A 21,209-nucleotide genomic window follows, 5' to 3' on the forward strand; every position below is an offset into this window, starting at 1 on the left:
AGTAAATGTAAGTTTTGTCAAATTATGAGCTTAGCAAGTAATTATTACTTATTTTTTAATGGATTTATGTATAAAGTGTTGATTGATACACTAATTAAAAAACAACTATAACTTTCAAATGGTACAACATTTTTTAAATCCATTAGATGCATCACATTCTATGTTTCTTCGACTATAAGGATAAAAGAAATGAAAAATTAAATTTTGTAGAGTTTTGAATTAGTTAAGGTGGTCAGATACGAGAGTTTTTTAATTCCATAAATACTAAAGTCAAAAATTAATTAATTATTATTTATTTAGAATAAAAATACCCACAAATATGTGTCACATCTAGGCATGAGTCTACTGCTTATATCTGGAATATTATTAAAAAATAATATCATTTGATTTTGATTAAGGTGGTCAGACATACATCCACTTCTTATTTTTGTGCTGAAAATTTTGTAATATTGCATTAAAATTCAAAATTTTGACCAATCAATTTTTATTTTTTTCAGATAAATCCTATTAGTTTAGAAACTAGATTTAATTTCCTAGATATTTTTTCTTTCAAATTTTTGATATAAAGTTAATAACAAGTAGAAAATTGCATGTCAAGTTGACATAACTCTAATTTTCTGATATTTTATTGCCACTTAAGAGCATAGATTGGTTGACCATGATCTTGCACATACCCACATTTAGATTCATAATGACCAAATTCATTACAAGTCCATCATTTAAAGATATTCTTACCATCTAGTTCTCTTCTTACAGTTGTAGCTTCTTCAATCTTCCTATCTTCAATAGATCTAGTTCTACTACTACTACAAAAATATCCACGAGTGCTTTCACTTCTAGAAAAACTTGGCCACATACTTAAGACACTTATAGCTACATCTTCACTCTTGTCAAATCACCAAACTTTCTAAAACCTTTTTATGCTTCTTCCAATCTTCTAAGAAATATTTCCTTGGTGAAATTTGCAATAAAGGGTATCAGAAGTTCAATCATCTGTGCTACTTGCTTGAATGGTGGTGTTAATTTTTTTAAGATTTTCCACACAATGTCAACTTCATCCTTGGTTCCACCATATGATCTGATTCGTACAACAATATCAAATATGCTACCAACATAGCTTCTTATTGATTCATCTTTCATTATCTTAGCATCTTGAAACAAACATATTCAATTTTGTAATCTTATCTTGTTATATGTGTATCTCCTTCAAAAACATATTTTAATGATTTTTAAATTAGATGGGATATTTGAATTAACTTTACCTAAGTAGATTCATTCTTAAGATGGGCTATTAGCAGAGATTCTCTAGTTCTCATATTACACATGAGCATATCTCTTTCTACTTCACTACAATCTTCAAGCTTCTCTTCTTTCAAAATTGTCTTGTTCTCTTTTGTCAAAAGATAGCAACTTGGACCTATACATATCCAATGTATCTTTGTCTTTTCTTTCTAGCTATCATAGTTGAATCCATCAAATTTTAGACATCCTTTGTTAAATGACTCACCGTTGATCTCCCAAAGTTGTTAAGTTTTCTCTTCAATGACCTAATACTCTAATACTAATTGTTTGAATATATAGTCCACCAATATATTACTGAGAGGGGGTGGGGGTGAATCAGTTATTTAACTATTGTCGCAATTATCTATTAGAATATATAGGCCACCAATATAGCTAAGAGAGGGGAGGGGTGAATCAGTTTCAAACTATTATCACAATTATCAACCTTATTAGATCTTAACAATTATCTTAGCATCTTGGAACAAACATATCCAACTTTTAAATATTATCTTTTTATATGTGTATCTCCTTCAAAAATCAATTTTAATGATTTCCAAATTAGATGGGATTTTTGAATTAAATTTACTTGATTGTAATCATTCTTAGGATTGGATGTCAGTAGAGCTTCTCTACCTCTCATATTATATATGAACATATCTCTTTCTACTTAACTACATTCTTCAAGCTTCTGTTCTTTCAAAATTGTCTTGTTTTCTTTTGTCAAAACATAGTATCTTATGAGTCTTTGTCTTTTCTTTCTAGGTATCATAGTTGACTCCATAAAAGTTAGGAAATCATTTCTTAAATGACTCACCATTGATTTCCCAAAGTTGTTAAGCTTTCTCTTCAATGACATAATGCTCTGATACCAATTGTTTGAATATATAGTCCACCAATATAATTGGGAGTGGTGAATCAGTTATCCAACTATTATCACAATTATATATTAGAATATATAGTCCACCAATATAGTTGAGAGAGTGGAGGGGTGAATCAATTTCAAATTATTATCATAGTTGTCAACCTTAATAGATATTATCCATATGAGAAATATAATAATAAACCACAACAAGATACACATGCAAAATAACACCAAATATGATAACTAGGTAAACCCTTGATTAGAGGGAATACCCTAGTCGGGATGATACCCACAAGATGATGTAATAATATAAATATTCCTTCTTAGAGGATGGACCCTATTAAGATTCTATGAAATAAAGTTAATACATATTAGTTCCTATTAGGAGACTTTGAAACCCTATTAGGAGATTCCAACCCTATTAGGAGTTGTGTTAACCCTATTAGGAGTTGTAGAAGGTAGATGGACCCATTGTCCAAATAGCTTTAGGGGAAAGACCAATGAACCCAGTGTCTAAATGATCTCCACATTATTCCTTGTAGAATGATACAATAGAATTGTGCTACTCCTTCCTCATTCACTATCCTATCAACCAAAATTCTTTTCCTTCTGATCTTGTAACCAAATCATCAACTTCACATCTAATAATCCCTTGGATCTCTTACTCACCTTCAGGAAAAGTTGTTCTCTTTTTCACACTAGGCGCTTTTTCAATACACATTACAAACAAGGAAAAAATCATTCCTTTATACCATATATTTAAAATAATTCCTTGATTCATCCTTGAGGCTTTCCAAATTAATTATAATGCCACTATTGGCTCACAATCTATTCAACTTCTCATATGTGCGATACTAGAGCTTGCACATTCATTGACATCACCATCTAACTATCTTTTTTCACTAACTAATTATGCATCTCCATATTATATCTCTGTTAGAAGATATAATGTAATCACCAAAAATTGTTTCTTAGGTACTCTGTCTTTGAACTACTCTCTATAAATCAGGCATATCTTCTATATATCTTCAACTTACTTTACGTGGATTGAATATTATCATTAGGACATAGTGTAGAACATGTCCTTAGCCATGCTTCACTAGATAATTAAAACCTTTTTTGTAGGACTGATCTTTATCTGCTACTCTACCAATCTTCAAAGACTTACTGCTATGTTGACATCATTGAAAATCATAGTCATGAATCTACAATGCTTAGGATACTCCTCCAAAAGAATACCATCAACATTCATGCTAACATTATCAACCTTAATAATTCTTAACCATATGAAAAATATAATTAGAAACCACAACAAGCTACTCATGTACAATAACACTAGATGTGTTAACTAGGGAAACCCTTGATCAAAATGAAAACCATAATGGGGATGATACCCACAAGATGATGTACTAATATAAATATTCCTTGTTAGAGGATGGACCATTTTAGGAGTCTATGAAAATATTGAGTACATATCAGTCCATGTTAGGAGACTTTGAATCACTATTAAGAATTGTGCCAACCTTTTTAGGAGTTGTAGAAGGAAACTAGACCCATTGTCTAAATAGCTTTAGGGGCAAGACCAATGAACCCACTCTTCAGATTATCTCTATATTATTCCTTGCAGAATAATAGATTTGAACTGTATTGTTCTTTCCTCTTTCTCTATCCTATTAATTGGACTTCTTCTCCTTCTCATCTCAATAATAGATCATAAATTTTGCATCCAATAATCCCTTGGATCCCTTACTCACATCTACCAAATACTCTTCTTTTGTTTACACTTCCTTGAACACTTCACATCTCATATATTAATCATACATTACAATTAAGGAAAATACTTTCCTTTATACCACATCATCAAAATAATTAGTTGAGTTAGCCTTGAGGGTTTCCCAATTAATTATAATACCTGACCACAATAAGATAATTAACTAATCACAATCACAATAGCAATATTAGCTTATAGTCTATGAATCTCTTCACAAGTGTGACTTTAGGGCTTGCACACTTACATACACCATCATCAAACTTTCTTCCCCCACTATATAACTTTGCATATCCTGATTCTATCATAGTAAAGAGATAAATCATAATATAAGAAACTACTTTATAGATACTCCTTTTCTACATTGTTCTCTCTAAATCACAAATAAATTCCTATTGGCAATATGGATAGTTTGATGTCTAAAGTATTGTCATTTATGGAAACATGTATTTAGTATTTCATTTATGCAATCATAGTTAGAAAATTACCTAAGTGCTAGATAGATTGCAGTAGTGGAGAGATAGATACAACATGTATGGATGACTAATTTTGAGTTAGGATGTGTACAATTAAGGATCAATCTAGGAAAATGTGGTGATGATGTATGTTACTACCTAGACCTATACGAGCGGTATGGCACATGTTACATTCAAGATACCAATTTAAGTATTTAACATTATAGAATAGAGCATATCAGAGAATTAGATTATCCAACTTAAGGAATTATTTTGATGAAAAAATAATTACCAATTCATGATGATCCGACATCCTAGATTTTTACCCAAAGTTATTTTTATGTTTTATCAAGTGTGTGAAAGCATTAAGGATGATTGAGAAAAGATTTATTAGTTTGCAAGATATAACTAAAGATCATATCTTGCACAAATAAAGGGTGAAGTGAATGTGATGCTAATGATTAAGAAGAAAGCTTATATGATATGTGAATCTTATGTGATACAAAATCTAATGTATGATTGTTACAAGTGTGAGATACAATAGTAAGTAGTATTGTCTATATAACTACTCTTGTGAAGAAAGCTAATTTTATATTGCATCTTAGGCTAGTGGGGTCTTCTTGCATACCTTGTATTTGTTCAATCAACTTCTAATAGGTTTGAGGAAACTCCTAACAAGGTTAAGGCTATTAATAAGGCCTAGTCCTCTAACAAGGACTCAAGATACTATATGTATTCCACATACTCCTAACAAGGTCAATATCCTTAACAAGACTCTTTTGTTTAGTGGATCATCTTGTGGGTACCATTCCCAATGGATTTTTCCCTTGGGAAGGGTTTCCCTAGTTAAAAAATAATGGTGTTGTGAGTTCTCTTTGAGCATGATTATATTTACTATTCAACATTGTTGGTTTAATTTCATGTATGCAAGTTATAAAGTAATTAAGAATATTCATTTGTGGGAAAAAAGCTTTTAGAATACTAATTCACTCCCCCCCACTCCTCTCAGTATTATATATTTCTAATAATTGATATTAGAGAAAAATTATCTAGAATTGATAGCTTGAGTAAGAGAAACTTTGAAGAAGCTCCTGAAAAAATTGGTCTTCTTAAAGAAGAAAGACACAATCTGAAAGATAGGTATGAGGATGCAAAAGTCTACATTGGTAAACTGACAAACAAGATTGATGATCTAAAATGTGGTAAGGAATGAAACGTGCAAATTGGTAATAATAATGAAGTAGGAGTTCTCAAGAAAGAAATTTGTTTTTGAAACATGAATTAAAAATCATTGAACTTAAGTTGAATCTTAAAAAAGATGATAGTAAGAATTAACCTAATATAAAATATGAGAATGTAGATGTTAAGCCCAAGTTGAGTCAAGTAACATCTAAATTAGATTCTATCAAGATTGAGAATGCAAAACTATAAAAGTACAATACAATTGTGGAAGGAGAGTTAACACAAGCTAGGCAAAAATTAGAAAAACTTTATTCTAGTAATGAGAAAATTGATAAACATATATTTCACTAGAGACATTCATATGACCAAATAGATAAAAGTTAGCAAAGAAAGTTTAAATTAGGAAAGAACTAGATCCAATTGTTAAGTTTCCTAAAGAATATGATCTTAATAAGATTGAATCAAGCACAACTACTTAAGTATCCAAAGAGATTAAACTAGTTGATTTGTCGATAAAATATGATGAACCAAAGAAAGTAGAGAAAGTTGATAAACCTAAGCAAGAAAAAGCATCCAAGGAAGTTAGATGTTTCATATGCAATGAATTTGGTCATATGAAAAGAGATTGCACAAGTAAGTCTTTCAAACCTATTACCAATTTATATTGTTATAATTTAAATGGTTATGGACATAAAATAATAGATTGTAAGAAACCTAATTTTTATAGTAATAATTGGAATAGTAGATTGTTTAGAAATACAAACCCTAGATGTAATAAAATAGAAAAATCACAAAGAAGATCCAATGAAGGTGAAAGATATAATAGCGAATGAAAAAATGTTGTATGTTACAAGTGTAACAATCCTTGACATATTGCAAGGAATTATAAAGCACCTAAAAATTAGAATGGAACTAATCAGAGAAGAAATGCACTTACATGCTAGATATGTAATAACTTTGGACACATAGTAAGATTCTATAGAATGAATAGAAGGAGCTTCAACAAGAATCCTAATTATAGAAGGGACAATAATAGGAATAATAGAAGGAATGATAAATACAATGATAACAATTAGAAAGAAGTAGTAAAAGATCATGTTGATGAATTTAAATAAGTATTTGTGAAAGCTAAGGATCTAGAAAGTTCTTATACAATTTTGAAGAAATAATATTTTGATGCACTCAATGAGAAATTGAAGTCAAAAATTGTTTGTGAGTCATCTTATTTGAATTATGCAATAGAACCAGACTATCAGTTGGTCAAAACTAATGAGAGATTATGAAATAGAAGTTGTTCAGTTAGTAGAACATAAAGACCATAGAGTGGAAGCTATGGTCAAGTGTGTCAGCACTTGTGTGATTGCAATAAGTTGTATGGAAGAAAAAAAATTTACTAGTAATCAGTGACAACATTTTGAAGAAGAAGAAGAAGATGTCCATTTAATGTGGAGTTAGATTTGAATAAATTTAAGGATTATGAGAAAGATTTTGAGTGCCATTTTTTTCTATAAAATAATGGAGTGATTTATGAGGGATTTGAAAGTGAATTCAAGTGCAAAGAAAGGTGTTTGAAGTTTGAAGTTGTAGAAGCCTAAATGTGACACTAAAGGTACTTTATAGAGATTTTGTTGGAATGTCTAGTATATTTTGTAAGAAACATGGTAGACCAATTAGTATGTGATGTAAGTGATATAACTAGATAAATGTTCAAGAAACACCCACTTTTTTCTCTCATAGATGATCTATTAGGAGCAATTTCACAAATACCACCAAATGTACTTCATGTAGAGGATGTTAGTGTTCGACACAATTGATTAATTATGTGTTGTCTTTGATGTTACATAAATTTCATATCATTATCAGTTAGTGCATGCTGAGATCACTCAAATAGTGAACATAGTTTTCTATGTAGATTGAGCATTCCTATTCAAAAGACAATGTCTACCAAGTTCACTCAGACATCAAAGAAGAATCTACAAAAAATGAGTGTTAACTTAGCTCACTTGTTTAATCAAGGAAAGTTGGATGGAACTAGTTCTAATCAAGCTCACTCAGTTACCAAAGAATCGTTCCAAGTTTGTAGTGTTAACCAATCTTCTATTGGTTACAAAAGGAAATCACTTTTGAGTTATTTTCTACTGACCTAGGTTGGCTAACAAAGGATTATCTTATTTTGGCATATTAAGCTCAATTAATTTATCTATTGGTTCTAATCAACTGAGGTGGTAAATATTAATTATTCTAAGTTGTATTTGAGCCAAATTCACAATATGAAATATGTAAGTATAAGGTTTGTAGGGTTTTATGAATGAATCAAAAGGGATGACGAAAGGAAATTGAATTTGAATGATACGCAGAATATCCTTATGGAGTAGAAATGATATATTCAATCAGGAAGGATTAAGTACAAGCTAGAATAGATATCTATAATCAGAAAATTAGTTGCATCTAAATCAATTCATCTTATTGTTACTCTCTAACCATTGTAGCAATGATCTAAATCTCTTAACAAAGTTGGCTTAATATCCATTCACAAATCCTCTGACAAGGTGGCAATTCTGTTGAATCGTCCAAAGACCTCTAGCAAGGCCTCCTAATAGGGTGATTAAATCCTTTGAGAGGTTCACACCTAACAGTGTGTTTTGTAACCTTTAATAGGGCTGGCTCCTAATAGGGCTCACTTCAGAAGAGTGAAAAGTAGTAACTAGTTACAATTGGTGGTTTTCTCAAATGTGGTTTCTAGGTCAAATCTTAGTTCATATGTTTTCATGTTATTTCTTTTATGCTTGTAATTAAGATAAAGTAATTATAATCATAGATAACATCTTATGATTTACAAAGTAAAGTCATTATTGAGTAGATTTAGTATTTACCAAATCACAACATTAACTCTATATGCTGAGTATCAGTATTTTAGTTTTTATATTTTTCTTTTTTTGACATCCAAAGGGATCCAGGATTTATTTTAATAGTAACTAATTCACCCCTCCCCTCATATTTACTCCTCTTATATTTCCAATAATTGGTATTAGAGAGTTTGGTGTTTACAGCTCGAAGGTTTCAAGGGCCTAAGCTAATTATTAGGATTTCTAATAAAAGAGAGATTCCAAAACTCAATAGGGACAATTTTGCAGCATGGAAAGGGTTTATGAGGTTACATCTAGCTACCATCAGTGATTGTGGTTGCAAATATCTTGACACTAAATATAAAACTATGACTGGAACATTATCAGTTGAAGAAATTGTTGAGAAGAAGAATCATAACATAATGATGATTTATATTGTGTCTACTCTTAGTCATGATGAATTTGATGAGGTAAAATACTTTTAACTACTCATAAAATGTGGAGAAAACTAAAAGATATCTATGGATGAGATGACAATGTAAGGAGAGCCAAAGCAGAAAGTCTTAGAGGACAATTCAACCAAATTATAATGAGAGAAGATGAAAACATTCCAAAATATGTGGAAAGAATCAAAGCCAATGTAAGTTCAATTAAAACATCTAGAGGAGACATCAAGGAGGAAGCTATTGTAAGTAAGGTACTCATAACTCTACTTCATATCTATGCAATTAGATTGTCTACTATTCAAGAAATGTGGTGTGATCCAAATAAAAAATTAACCTTGGATGCTCTTGTTGGAAGATTAACAGCTTATGAGTTAGATAACTTTGATGACTATGTTCCTAGTTCAAAGGTTATTGAATCTACTTTTAAAGCTAAACTGTCACTCAAAGAAAAGGATAAGAAATCAAAATCCAATCAATCAAAAAGTGAATTAGAAGAATCATAAGAAAGTTCAAAAAGTGATCTTGAAGTTGTTGAAGCCCTACTTGCAAAGAAGTATTCCAAAGGCAGAGGAAAGTATAAAGGTAAAGTTCCTCTGATCTACTTTTCTTCTGAAGAAATTTGTCACATCATTGCAAGGTGTCCAAATAAAGAAATCAAAGATGAAAATAAAAGCAATAGGCACAAAAGCAAGAAGGATTCCAAGAACTACAACAACAAAGGTATGATATCTTATTTTATAGCTAAAGATTCAGGTTACAGTGAAGATGAAATGGTACATATTACTATAAAAAATGAATCTAATGATGAAGGAAACAAGATGGCACTTATCTATCATGTTAGAAAAAATGATATATGGATTATTGATAGTGGTTGTTCACATCATATGACTAGAGACAAAACAAAATTTGAACACATGGAATATTTTGATGGAGGTAGCATAAGATTTGGAAACAATGAATCTTGTAACATAAAAGGAAAAGGATGTGATTTATTGACTAAAAAAGTTATTTATGACAATGCTTATTGGGTTGAAGGACTAAAGCATAATCTACTAAGTGTGGTATAGTTAAACAACATTGGATTCAAGGAAGAATTCATTAATTCCAAGGCAAAACTGTTGGATAACAAAGGTAACCTAGTTCGATCAGGAAAACAAATAAAAGGCAATCTATTTTATCACTAATACATTAGGGGTCAATTTGCGATGGCAAGAAAAGGTAATGTGGTTTTGGCTTTTTTTTTTCAATTTTAGCCCGTTGTCATCACAATTGCGATGGTAGGCGTCGCAATTGAGACGCCAATGAGATATAAGAGAAAAAAAGAGAGCCAAAAACCCTCATTTGAATGAAATCATGTGACATAGGGTTCTTCTGAAAGGAAAGGCACATTGCAGGATAGCCTTTCGCATAACATTTGAAATGAAGGTACATGGTCATACACAGGAAAGGAATTACCAAAATCTTCCATGCAAGTTTTTTTAAATAAATATTTAGCTGTGCAAGAACCAGAGGAATCAAATTTGTGTTTAGAGGATGTTCCATTGGATAGGCATTGTGGCCATAGCTTTCTTGCAGAAAATCCAGAAAGTCTTGTAGATAGAAATAAAGAAGTAAAGCACCCCATGGTTCATAAGAAAAGCTCTCCTGAAAATGCAACAAAGTGACTTGAAAAAGAGATTATTGGAGTGGGAGGCCCTCGGACCCCTGATCGAGTTTTTCCCACTCCCAGAGTAAAAACATATTCTTTAAAGAAGGCACATCTTACTCATGGCAGGCAATCTGTAAGTTCCAAAGTTTTAATATTATCAAAATAAAGGCATTTTGAAAGGCACTAACTCAAGACCACGTACATTATTATATTTTTGTATTTGAAATAGATATTTATATTAGCTAACACCTTACAGGAATCACTAATAACAAGATTTTTTCTGGTTCAACGACACAACTATGGACATTCTATCAAGTTATCTTTGAATCAGGGCTTATTCAGTTCTCCTGAAATCCTTAATATTACTACTAACTATAACCGTCTCCTACATATATGCTTAAATATTTCTAAATGTTTATTGATACCCACAAAAATAGAATTTAACACAACAAATAGACCAAGCAAAGAGTAAGAGAACGACTCATTCTCGGCAAAAACTGAAGAAAGTGACAGAAAACTGATTCAAATTCATAGAAAGAGATATTTATTATGCATAGAAAATCCTTTCAATAGGCATCAAATTGAATGTAAATCAAGTGAAAAGATAGCATCGTAATAGAATACTCTTCATCATCACCATAATCTCTCTTAACGTTTTATCACTTTAAAAATAGCAAGTACCCTAAAAACCTACTAAGTAAATAAGTACAACTCAGAGGTACTATGAAAAGAAGTGGCAAATGAAACATGAAAAGAAATATTCAAATTCAGAGAAAAGAAATTGTGAACATGCTATCAGTATTACAATTCAAAATAATAATATGTACGATACAGGAAAACATCAATGCAAGAGAATGCACATAATTATATTCTACATCTAGGTTCTACATAATTATCTCTCGCTCACATGCATCCTACTTGATTATTTTACTTTGGCATATATGGAGCATGGTTCAAACTTCAAACAACTTGGCAAACTGGTGATTACATGCAGAAAAACTTAGTAATAGAAAAAGAAGTGGTTCTGGCATTTTCCTTTAGAGAAGAATCAAACTCAGAAATAGTTGGTTACTTATTTGAACTGTGGCTACAATCTTGATCAGCTGAGGAATGAGAAGAGATCAAGTATTTCAAAGATGGTACCCAATACAAAGAGATAAGATCTCATAACATCATTAGATGTATTCTAATGTTTCCTTTGGAGACATGCACAATAGGATTTTACTTTCCATGAGGCAGGGCATTCAACATCATCATATTCGACTTTAGGAGTAGCAGCCCAAGAATTTCCCACCCACACTTGTCAGTGCAACAAAATATATTAACTATTTGTTGGTAAACATCCTTCTATTTGGTGAATTAACAACAACTTTCTGTTATACATAACAATTTTTTTGCTATCCAAGATTTTACTTGATGTTGTTTCTAGAAGAGATTGTATATGTTTTTTGAATCACAATGTTTCAGATCTCACTCTATGACAATCATATGGGATCTAGTTATGATCCTCTATATTCATATTAGAGGCTTTGATGTTGAAATTGGCTTAGAAAATAGTCATGATGATGACCATAGGGTCTCTTGATAATTTGTTTGGTGACTAATCTATTTATGTTAAAGCAGGATGTATCAGCATTGATTGTAGTAGAAAAACAAGTTACATAGATGAAAACTTGCATTGTTGCACTTACAGCTGACATTTGACACTTGGAGTTGATATGCACGTTTCTCTAAGGTGGGTGATAACAAAGAGCTCATCAATTTTCACTGTGTTATCTTCTGGCTACAAGTCTACACCATTCTTCACTATTTTTTATTTATACCTAATACAATTTTATTTTTCAAAATGTTTATCACTACCACAGTTTTTGATAGTTGGCTTCTTTGTATTAACGCCTATAAGGAGCCATTGGATATTGGAAGATAAAGGTTATAAATCTTAGGTAGTTTTTCTGCGAGATTTCTTTTGGATTTGGTTGTGTTACATGAAATGTTGAAGTAAGATGCACTGATTTCAACCCATTCTAATTGATTTGTACAAATTCTTATAACCAGTTCCATATATTTAATTACATTTAGACACTATATTTTAATGCTTTATTTCAGTGTGCTACATATTCTATTTCATATTTGTGATATATGATAAAAGTATTATAACATATGGAGGAACAGTCCATGAGTGGCGTGGCCAGTTGAAATGGTTTTAGTTTCAATTTTATACCATTTGACACAAATAATCAGTTTACCAATCGACCCCTAGGTTCATTCCATTTGCAGTAAAATCTTCATTACATAGAAAATGCTCACAAAATCTATGTCAATGCTCACACATCTTTTTGGACTTACGCAAATCTATGTCAATCCTCACACATTTTCTTGGACTTACGCAGGAACTATGTTGCCCTGTAGCTCTTTTTAAATATGTTATCAACTTGACTTTTCTATTAAAGGCTCTCATGCTGAATTGAAAGCCAGGTAAAGAAAAAGATATTATACACTATTTTGTTGGTACCCTGTGCAGCACAACAAACTTGCTCTTACTATAAGAAATTTTTCTTTTCTTTTGTTTCATTGCAGATCTTATTCTTGCATAGAGGTCTCTCCCCATCATTGGACACACTTGATAACATTCGAGCTTTGGATCACATATAGGAAGTGCATCTATGCACATAAGTATAAACTTCTTCTTTTACCGCAACACATATAACAACAATTTTAAGTGCTTGCAAGGTATATACTTATGAATAAATATTACATCCTGATTTAAATGTATGAAAACAATTTTCATTCCCTTTAAGCTTCATTCATCTCAAGGTGCAATTCACAAACTCAAGAATAGTGGCTTTTGTTCTTCAGGATACCTTTAGGGGAAGAGTATGTGAATGCCCCCTCGTGTCTGGAGTCCAATTTAGAGGAGATGGCTATTTACACTGCTAAGGTTTTTTGAATCTAATTTTGAATAACATTGCTTACTATTGTTGAATCTAATCTAATTTATATTTTAACTAGACTTGTAGCTTATATGTTTTCAAATTTTTGTTATGCCTTGTAGTTTGTATAATTTGATTGCTGGAGAGCTTCTACAACTAAGCAAGAAGGCCATTGCACGAGTTATAGTCGTGCGCTCGGGTATGAAAATTGTTTTTTTTTAATTCTAATGTATATTTTAACTAAAATTTTAGTTTATATGTTTTGAAATTTCTTTTAATGGCTTAATGTTGTAAGGTCTCTTGAAATAAGACCTTTAGGCGGTTGGTCAAAGTTTTACAAATAATCTTAGGAATAAATTCAAAGAAATTATTTTAAAAATATTAAAGTATTTAGCTAGGTCTAAGAATATTTGTGTACTTTTGACAGTTTTGCTTAGTTTGTGAAAGTTGTAGACCGAAGTTTTCATAGCCCAATTTTTTCTTCCTACAAAGAACGATCATGTCAGATAATATAAGTGAAGAACAAAATAGGGAGACAATCGCTAGATTGTGGTCTAACTTGAAAAGAAAAGGTGATGGAAAATGTTATTGTCCTTGCAATATTTTTAAGGGCTTAAACCGTAGAAGACTGCTAATCAAAACAGTTAAGAGACATTGTAGAGAGAATGGTCACATTGAAGGGGGGCATGACTATCATCCACTGGTAAGTCGTTCATTATATCATTTTAAAAATTTATATACATATGAAATTACTTGATGATGAGTTGATGATCATAGTTTATTTATGTTAATAAATTTTATATAGGTTGATCTTCCCAGGGAAGTACATGATATGAACCACAACAATCCGAAGAATATGGTTTTCGAAGTGGAGGAACATGGAGGTGCAAATATCCAAGGTGAAGATAATGATCCCATGGAAGATGACGATCGTGTGCCAGAAAACACAATTGAAGAGGATGGTATAAATACATTGATCCATGACACATCTAGTCCAAGCGTATCTGATCATGATGATGATGATAGCCCAATGTACCTCTACTTCAAAAGGCATACGAGCCCCTATACAAAGACTCCCAAACAACTCTTCTCTCTATAGAGGACCCCCCTTTGCAATAGCATAGGAATTTGAGATCATCAAGAACAGAGAACAGAACAACTGATGAGGGGGGAATTGATGATGACACTGATGCTCCTCTTAGAGCTTACATAGAAAAACGAAATAGAAAGAAAAAAATGAAATGATTGTCACTACATACCTTAATTGATAATGATTGTATTTTATGTCTTAATGAATTTAATTATGTGCTAATGAATGTTCATGAATTATGTGTTAATGCAGAATATTGATGAATGTTGCATGTTAATGAGTCTAATGTGTTAATGAATGTTATCATGTGATATTGATTGAATGTTATCATGTGATATTGATTGAATGTTACATTTTATTAATGGTTGAAAGAATGAATGAATGTTAGATGTTAACGGGGAATGTAGAGTGATGTTAGGGGGAGGGGGGTGGGGCCAAATGAGCTTCCGCCTTCACATGGTTGGCCCTATTTAGTAGAGAATATTAAACTATTCTCGAAACAAAGTGAAGCTCAATAAGATACTTGTTATTACCTTTTAAAAAAAAATTGCGTGCTTTAGCCTTGATTTTTGAGCATGAAATTAACCTTTTAAAAACTCCATGGTTAAGAAAAGTTGGGTTGGAGTGGTGCTTGGGTGGGTAACATCTCGAGAAAGCCCAACGCTTCACCTCCATGAGAAAACCTAGATGCAATGAGTATTTAGTGTTCTATTCATTCTAATGAGAAAGAAGTTATTGTGAAACACTACTCATAAACATAGACCAATGAGTTTGACCAAAAACTACACAATTGAATCCTGATAGCAACATCACAACATTAAAAAAACTTATAACTTGTTAATGCACAAGAAAATTTTGTGTCAATAACAATAGTTTTTGGCTAGTTGAAAGTAATACTTATCAAAGTTGTTTGTACTTCCTCATGTAAGACATTTGATATTTACTTTATTGATACTAGAAGAAAATATAATGAACTCCTCCTTAGACCGTTGAAGATAATAATGCAGCAAAACCAAATCTATAAAAATTAAGAAGAGTGTTGACATAAGAGAAAACAAGAGGAGAAAATAAACATAAGATATATACTCAAATAACCACCCTACCCCAAAACACATGAATGTGTGTTAATTCTCCATATAGGTTGTGATACACTCATAAACCCGAATGCTTCATAAGAGATCACCACTCTTATATCAATTCATAGTACAAAATTTGAACTCCAATGGCTATGCAAGGACTTCATAAGTACAAGGGTTACACATATCAAGAAGGGTTAATGTCATAGTATGTAGAATGAGAGACTATCCATATTGATAGTTTGATAAGATGGTTTGGCTCTTCCTAATGGGTTTTACAAATACCACATAATCAAATCATCTTGGATTAGCCATATTATCCGTTATTGTTGTAGTATTCTATTTTATATCACATACACTCTCTTTCACGAAAATATTTATGCATGCCCTTAATCTCCAATCGATGAATCCCATCTCTTGGTAACATTCCCTTAAGCCAATTTGTCCAACAATTTGGATATACTGTCTGTACTCCCATATTATGTTGTGATTCTAGCGTGTGTTGTGCTCCATTGGTCTTCTTTTTTATTTCACACACACTACGCACTCTTACTCATTCACACATATCCACACCTTATATTTTTCCAAGATAGAGCCTTTAAAATTTATATTTGAAATCTAAAATTATTTCCATCCCATTGATATTGATATGGGAACCCTAGAGTACTTGTATGAATGGATGTGTATTTTCATTTCCAACTCCTTGTAAATGCAAAGATGTCAGAAGTTTAGTCAACAATATAATATTGCTTTATCAATCTTATGCAATCCCTTGCAAGCAAATTAGAAGCTCCCCAAAGGACGCTAATTGCTCCCCCTGCATATTCACTACTGCTATGTCAAGGTAACTTTAAGGATTTTATAAATGAGAATTTGTGTCAATGATTAGCAATTTTATCCATTGTGTTGGCACATCATAGCCATGATCCTCTTAATTGAATGAGGTCTTATTTGTGGCATTTGTCCCACCACACAGCTCCTTTATTTGGTTCACCTAGCAGATGGGTCACCCAAAATAATTAACTTTTCAGTCTCAGTGCCTTATTAGTATCACACTTCATTATACTTCTACCTTTTTGAGATATATAATTGTTGTTTTATTCATATAAGTCATTGGATATATAAAAGTCGATATGTCCTCCAGAAATTACAACTTGAGATGAGAAGCTTAGAACAAAATAAATCCAGAATATTTCATTATGTGCCATCCCAATATATAGTTTTGTGGCTGTTATTGTTTTAAGTATGAGGTCGATCATCTGGTACCAACAATGCTTGAATATTGTCTTTGTCTTCACCAAAATAAAATTCTCCATCAACATAGACAAATTGCAATTATGATCTGTAATCGTAGAGTGCTCTAAGAGGCCCTATGCAGATCATTTCCACTGCATACTCCCACCGCATACTTTAGATCTTAATCTTTTCATTGCCTTTGCAGGTGACATGGTAAGTGTAGAACAATAATTAGTATGCAAAGAACATTAACAAATAAAGTAAACATTCACAAACCAAAAACTAAATTCACATATATGCTTAGACTAAGAAAGAAAATAAGAAGTGCAAACCTTACAAGAGAAAACACTCCATGCTTTCTTGATTCTGTAGATGTGTCCTTTTACTGTGGATGTATGCTCAAGATACTCAAAAGCTGCTTCAATGGAGATGGGTAATGGCAAATTGGTAGCTTCGTGAGCTCTCAATTTGGCATTATAAGGGTAAGATTGATGGCTTTGGTTCTCAAAATAGCATGGTAACTTTAGCTCAAAGATTGTTGATGAAATGGCTTGGGATGGGATTCAATTTATAGGATAAGGGGTAGAGGGATGGAGGGCTTAGATCCAAGGATGGATGAAGGCTTAAGGAGGGCTAGGATGCACTCAAAGGAGAGCACATGGATTGTGCTTGTTTAGCACCAATGGGAAGGTGACACTTGTCACAAGGAGGATGAGTGTGAGAGGGTAGGGTAAAGGGTTGGTTAAAGTCATGATGAGTGGGATTGAGTATGTAAGAGGGATGTAAGAGGAATGAGTGTGGAAGAGGGAAGAGTGTGGAAGATGGGTGTAAGAGTCATGAGTGGGCTTGTAAGTGTCTTTATGTTTTGTAAGAGCACTCATGACTTAGTGGTTGGGTTTTTTGAGGGGAGACTTTGGTTTGGATTAGGAAAGTCTTAAACTTGTTTAAGGAATGTGACAACATTAGGGGGTGGATTAGGCTTGGGTTTAGGATTAGCTTAGGGATGTTAGAGATGTGCAAGTGGATGGCATTAATGAGGGTGGGTGAGTTAGTGGCTAAGCTTGGTTAGTATGGGTGGATGGGGTGGATTAGGCTAAATGGAGGATTAGAGATAGGTTAGGGGTTTTTGAATTTGAGGATTTCATTTATCAAATAGATTTATTTAATAAATGGGGATTTTTGGAATTAGATAGAAGAATAGGATTTAATTGATAAATAATAGATTATTTGATTTATCAATTAGGACTATAGATGATTAATTAAATTAATCAACTAGGGGATGACAAAGGATTAATTAAATAGAAATTTAATTAATAATGCCTTTTTAGATAACTAAATAGGATTACTAAAATAGTGTAATCAAATTTAGGTGTCTACAGTAAGTAGTTTTGGTAACAATACTTGCTTTGCATAGAAGACAACTACTCACTAAAACTACTATGACATCTTCCTTCATCCTCATAGTTGTATAACACGTTATGTATATCATGATTCACTACGTACACAATGTTCTTCATTCCTTTCTATTGATACATATCAAGTTCTAACCCAGTAATCTTCCATCATTGTTTCCTATTACAAAGTTGATGTCGCACAAGGCGAGTCAAAGATATAGTTATTCCAATGGTTCAGAAGTTCTCCATCATTATTTCAGGCATGTGATTCTATTATTCCTGGGAAATGATCTGTTGTGATACTAGATCTCTGATTTGCTATCTTGATCACAACACTGCTCTGATACCATGTTAGTGAAATAGGATCGACTATTTAGTAACTTGTAATAGCACTTGTGGATCTTTTATGTGTGTTTCAAGTTACTATACGAATGAATATAACTGTGAAATAAAGAGACATGTCTCTTTAACATATTAACTTATATTAGTTATAGTTATAATACAAGTAATATACCCTCAATATATTATAATTTTTATATAACAATATATATAATAAGATATATATATATATATATATATATATATATATATATATCACTCTTAATATAAGTTAATTATTCGATACATAATATTTGTCATATATTATATAATGTTTCTAGTGGTTAAGGGAGGCCGTGTTACTGAGTTCAATGGAAGAGTACTCAACACCACAGGTAATATACAACTGATGATCAATCTGCAAATTCCAGAGACAACAGAGTTAAAGTCATGGTTCGATGAAAATGTTAAGGACAACGGTGAGCCATCGATTAGCTACACCCCACAACCTCCTGCAGTATTGAGAATGACAATTCATGACATACATGATCAAACTGTGTGTTCTACTTGTGCTATAAAGTGCATCATGAAAGAAACCATTATAGAGGTCAAAACAGACAAGCTATCCTACCCGGCTTGCCCCAACCAAGTGGCAAGAAAGCAATGCAAGAAAAAGTTGTCTGAAAATGAAAATGAAGAATGGTATGGTAAAAAATGCGACAAGCAATTTACAGAATGCAATTATAGCTACATGGTCTGCCTATAATTGTAAGACCACACTGGGGAGCTATGGGCAACTTCATTTGATGAAGGAGCAATACAACTATTCGACATGACTGCGAACACATTGCTAGAGCTAGCAGCTTAAGATGATGCTTGTGGCGGGGCCGCTATGGCGGGGATGACAGTTGGCATCGCTGCCACAGTGGCCCTGCCATATTGCTAACCACAGATGTCACAATTGCGACGTCCGCACGCGCATTGCGATGAAATAAGCATCGCATGCATAGCGATGCCATCGCAATTGATGATTTTGCATCACAATTGTGACACATTCGCAAATATTGCGATGGCCAACGGCGTCGATAGCACCGTCACAAGTTTCCATGGACGTCGCAAGTGTGATGCCCACGAAAGAACTATAAAGGCTCTCACCTCAGTGAACCCATGGGCAGATGCCGATGCCACCCCATCGCAATGCATGGTGAAGACATCAGAATTGCGATGGGAACCACATCCATTGTGACGGGAGCAATGATGGGATAGAATGTTGAGCTTGTGATGGATAGGCATCGAAATTGCGACGTCCAAGAATATATGTCATAATTTGCGACTAAAAAACAACAACGTCTGCTGCCGTCGCAGTGGCGACACATTTGCATTGCAATTCTGACACTTGGCCATCGCAAATCGATGCCAAATGTATTAGTGTATCTTGATTGTAGTGATTGTTCATTATTTATTGTTGAAGTAGAAGAAATATGGTTAGTGCACAAAAGGCTATGTCATGAAAATGTTGATAATTTGATCAAGATAAGAAAACATAGATGAGTAAGAGGTATTCCTAGTTTGAAGAAACCTAATGTTGGTTTATGCAAGAATTGTCAAATTGGTAATATGGAAAAGACTAGTTTTAAGAGAAAAAACTATCAGTCCGAAGAAGTCTTAGAAATTGTACATATTAGCTTATGTGGACTTATTGGAATAGAGAGTTATAGTGGAGAAAAAAAATTCATTCTTTTTGTTGACGACTATTCTAGAATGATAATTGTAATGTACCTAAAAGAAAAGTTAGAAGCCTTTCAAAAATTCAAGTGGTATCTAGCAAGAGTCGAAAAGGAAATTGGAAAGAGGTTGAAATGTTTAAGATCAGACAAAGGTGATGAATCCATCTCCAATGAATTCAATAGTTTCTACATTGAGAGAGGAATTAAAAGAAAAGTATCAGCTCCTAGTAAACCTCAGTAGAATGGTATAGCTAAAAGAAGAAATAGATCTATCATGGATTGTGCAAGAACACTAATGATTGAAAATAATGTTGCTCTCAAATACTAGAAGGAAGCTATCAACACTACAATTCATACATTGAAAAGAGTATAGTTGAAGAGAGATTCAAATAAAACTCCTTATCAACTATGGTATGACTACAAACCTAATGTAAGCTACTTGAAAGTATTTGGTAGAAAATGTTATATCTTGAAAGAGTCTAGAAAAGGAAAATTTGATGTAAAAATTGATGAAGGCATATTTCTAGGATACTCCTGCAGAAGTAATGCATACAAATGTTTGAATTTGTCTACTCATAAGATCATAGAGAGTGCACATGTGAGAATTGATGAGTTTGCAGAAAAGAGTGAAGAAGAAAGCAAAAAGGAGCCAAAGGATTAAAAAATATTTGTCTACTATGAACCTAATAAATTTCCAAATCTATTTGAAAGAAAGGAGACTTCATCTCTTGAGTCCCCTAAATCTCCAATGGTTACTAAGTTGTAGATAGTGCAACTGAAGTCATATTTTGAAGGACTTGAGTCACAATTAGAGGCTACCAGGCTAGTTCAAATTGAGCTTGATGGATCTGAGTCATAGATAGAAGAACCCAAGATTGAAGGTGGAGTTCATAATGAAGATAGTGAAAGCCTAAAGAGCATGTGTTAGTAAGATATGTAAGAAGATATCA

At 32.5% G+C, this 21,209-nt stretch overlaps 1 protein-coding gene across 1 annotated transcript; it reads left to right on the forward strand.

Moving 5' to 3' along the window:
• Positions 1 to 18,863: 18,863 nt before the first annotated feature.
• Positions 18,864 to 19,778, forward strand: LOC149545416 (replication protein A 70 kDa DNA-binding subunit A-like). The gene is made up of 2 exons (XM_089793763.1): positions 18,864 to 19,286; positions 19,485 to 19,778. The coding sequence occupies exons 1-2, from the start codon at positions 18,864 to 18,866 to the stop codon at positions 19,776 to 19,778; spliced, it is 717 nt and encodes a 238-aa protein (XP_089649889.1).
• Positions 19,779 to 21,209: the final 1,431 nt, after the last annotated feature.

Source organism: Cupressus sempervirens, chromosome 7, assembly GCF_028749045.1.
Source record: "Cupressus sempervirens isolate cs-2001-9-10 chromosome 7, ASM2874904v1, whole genome shotgun sequence".
In the NCBI taxonomy this organism is placed as follows: domain Eukaryota; kingdom Viridiplantae; phylum Streptophyta; class Pinopsida; order Cupressales; family Cupressaceae; genus Cupressus; species Cupressus sempervirens.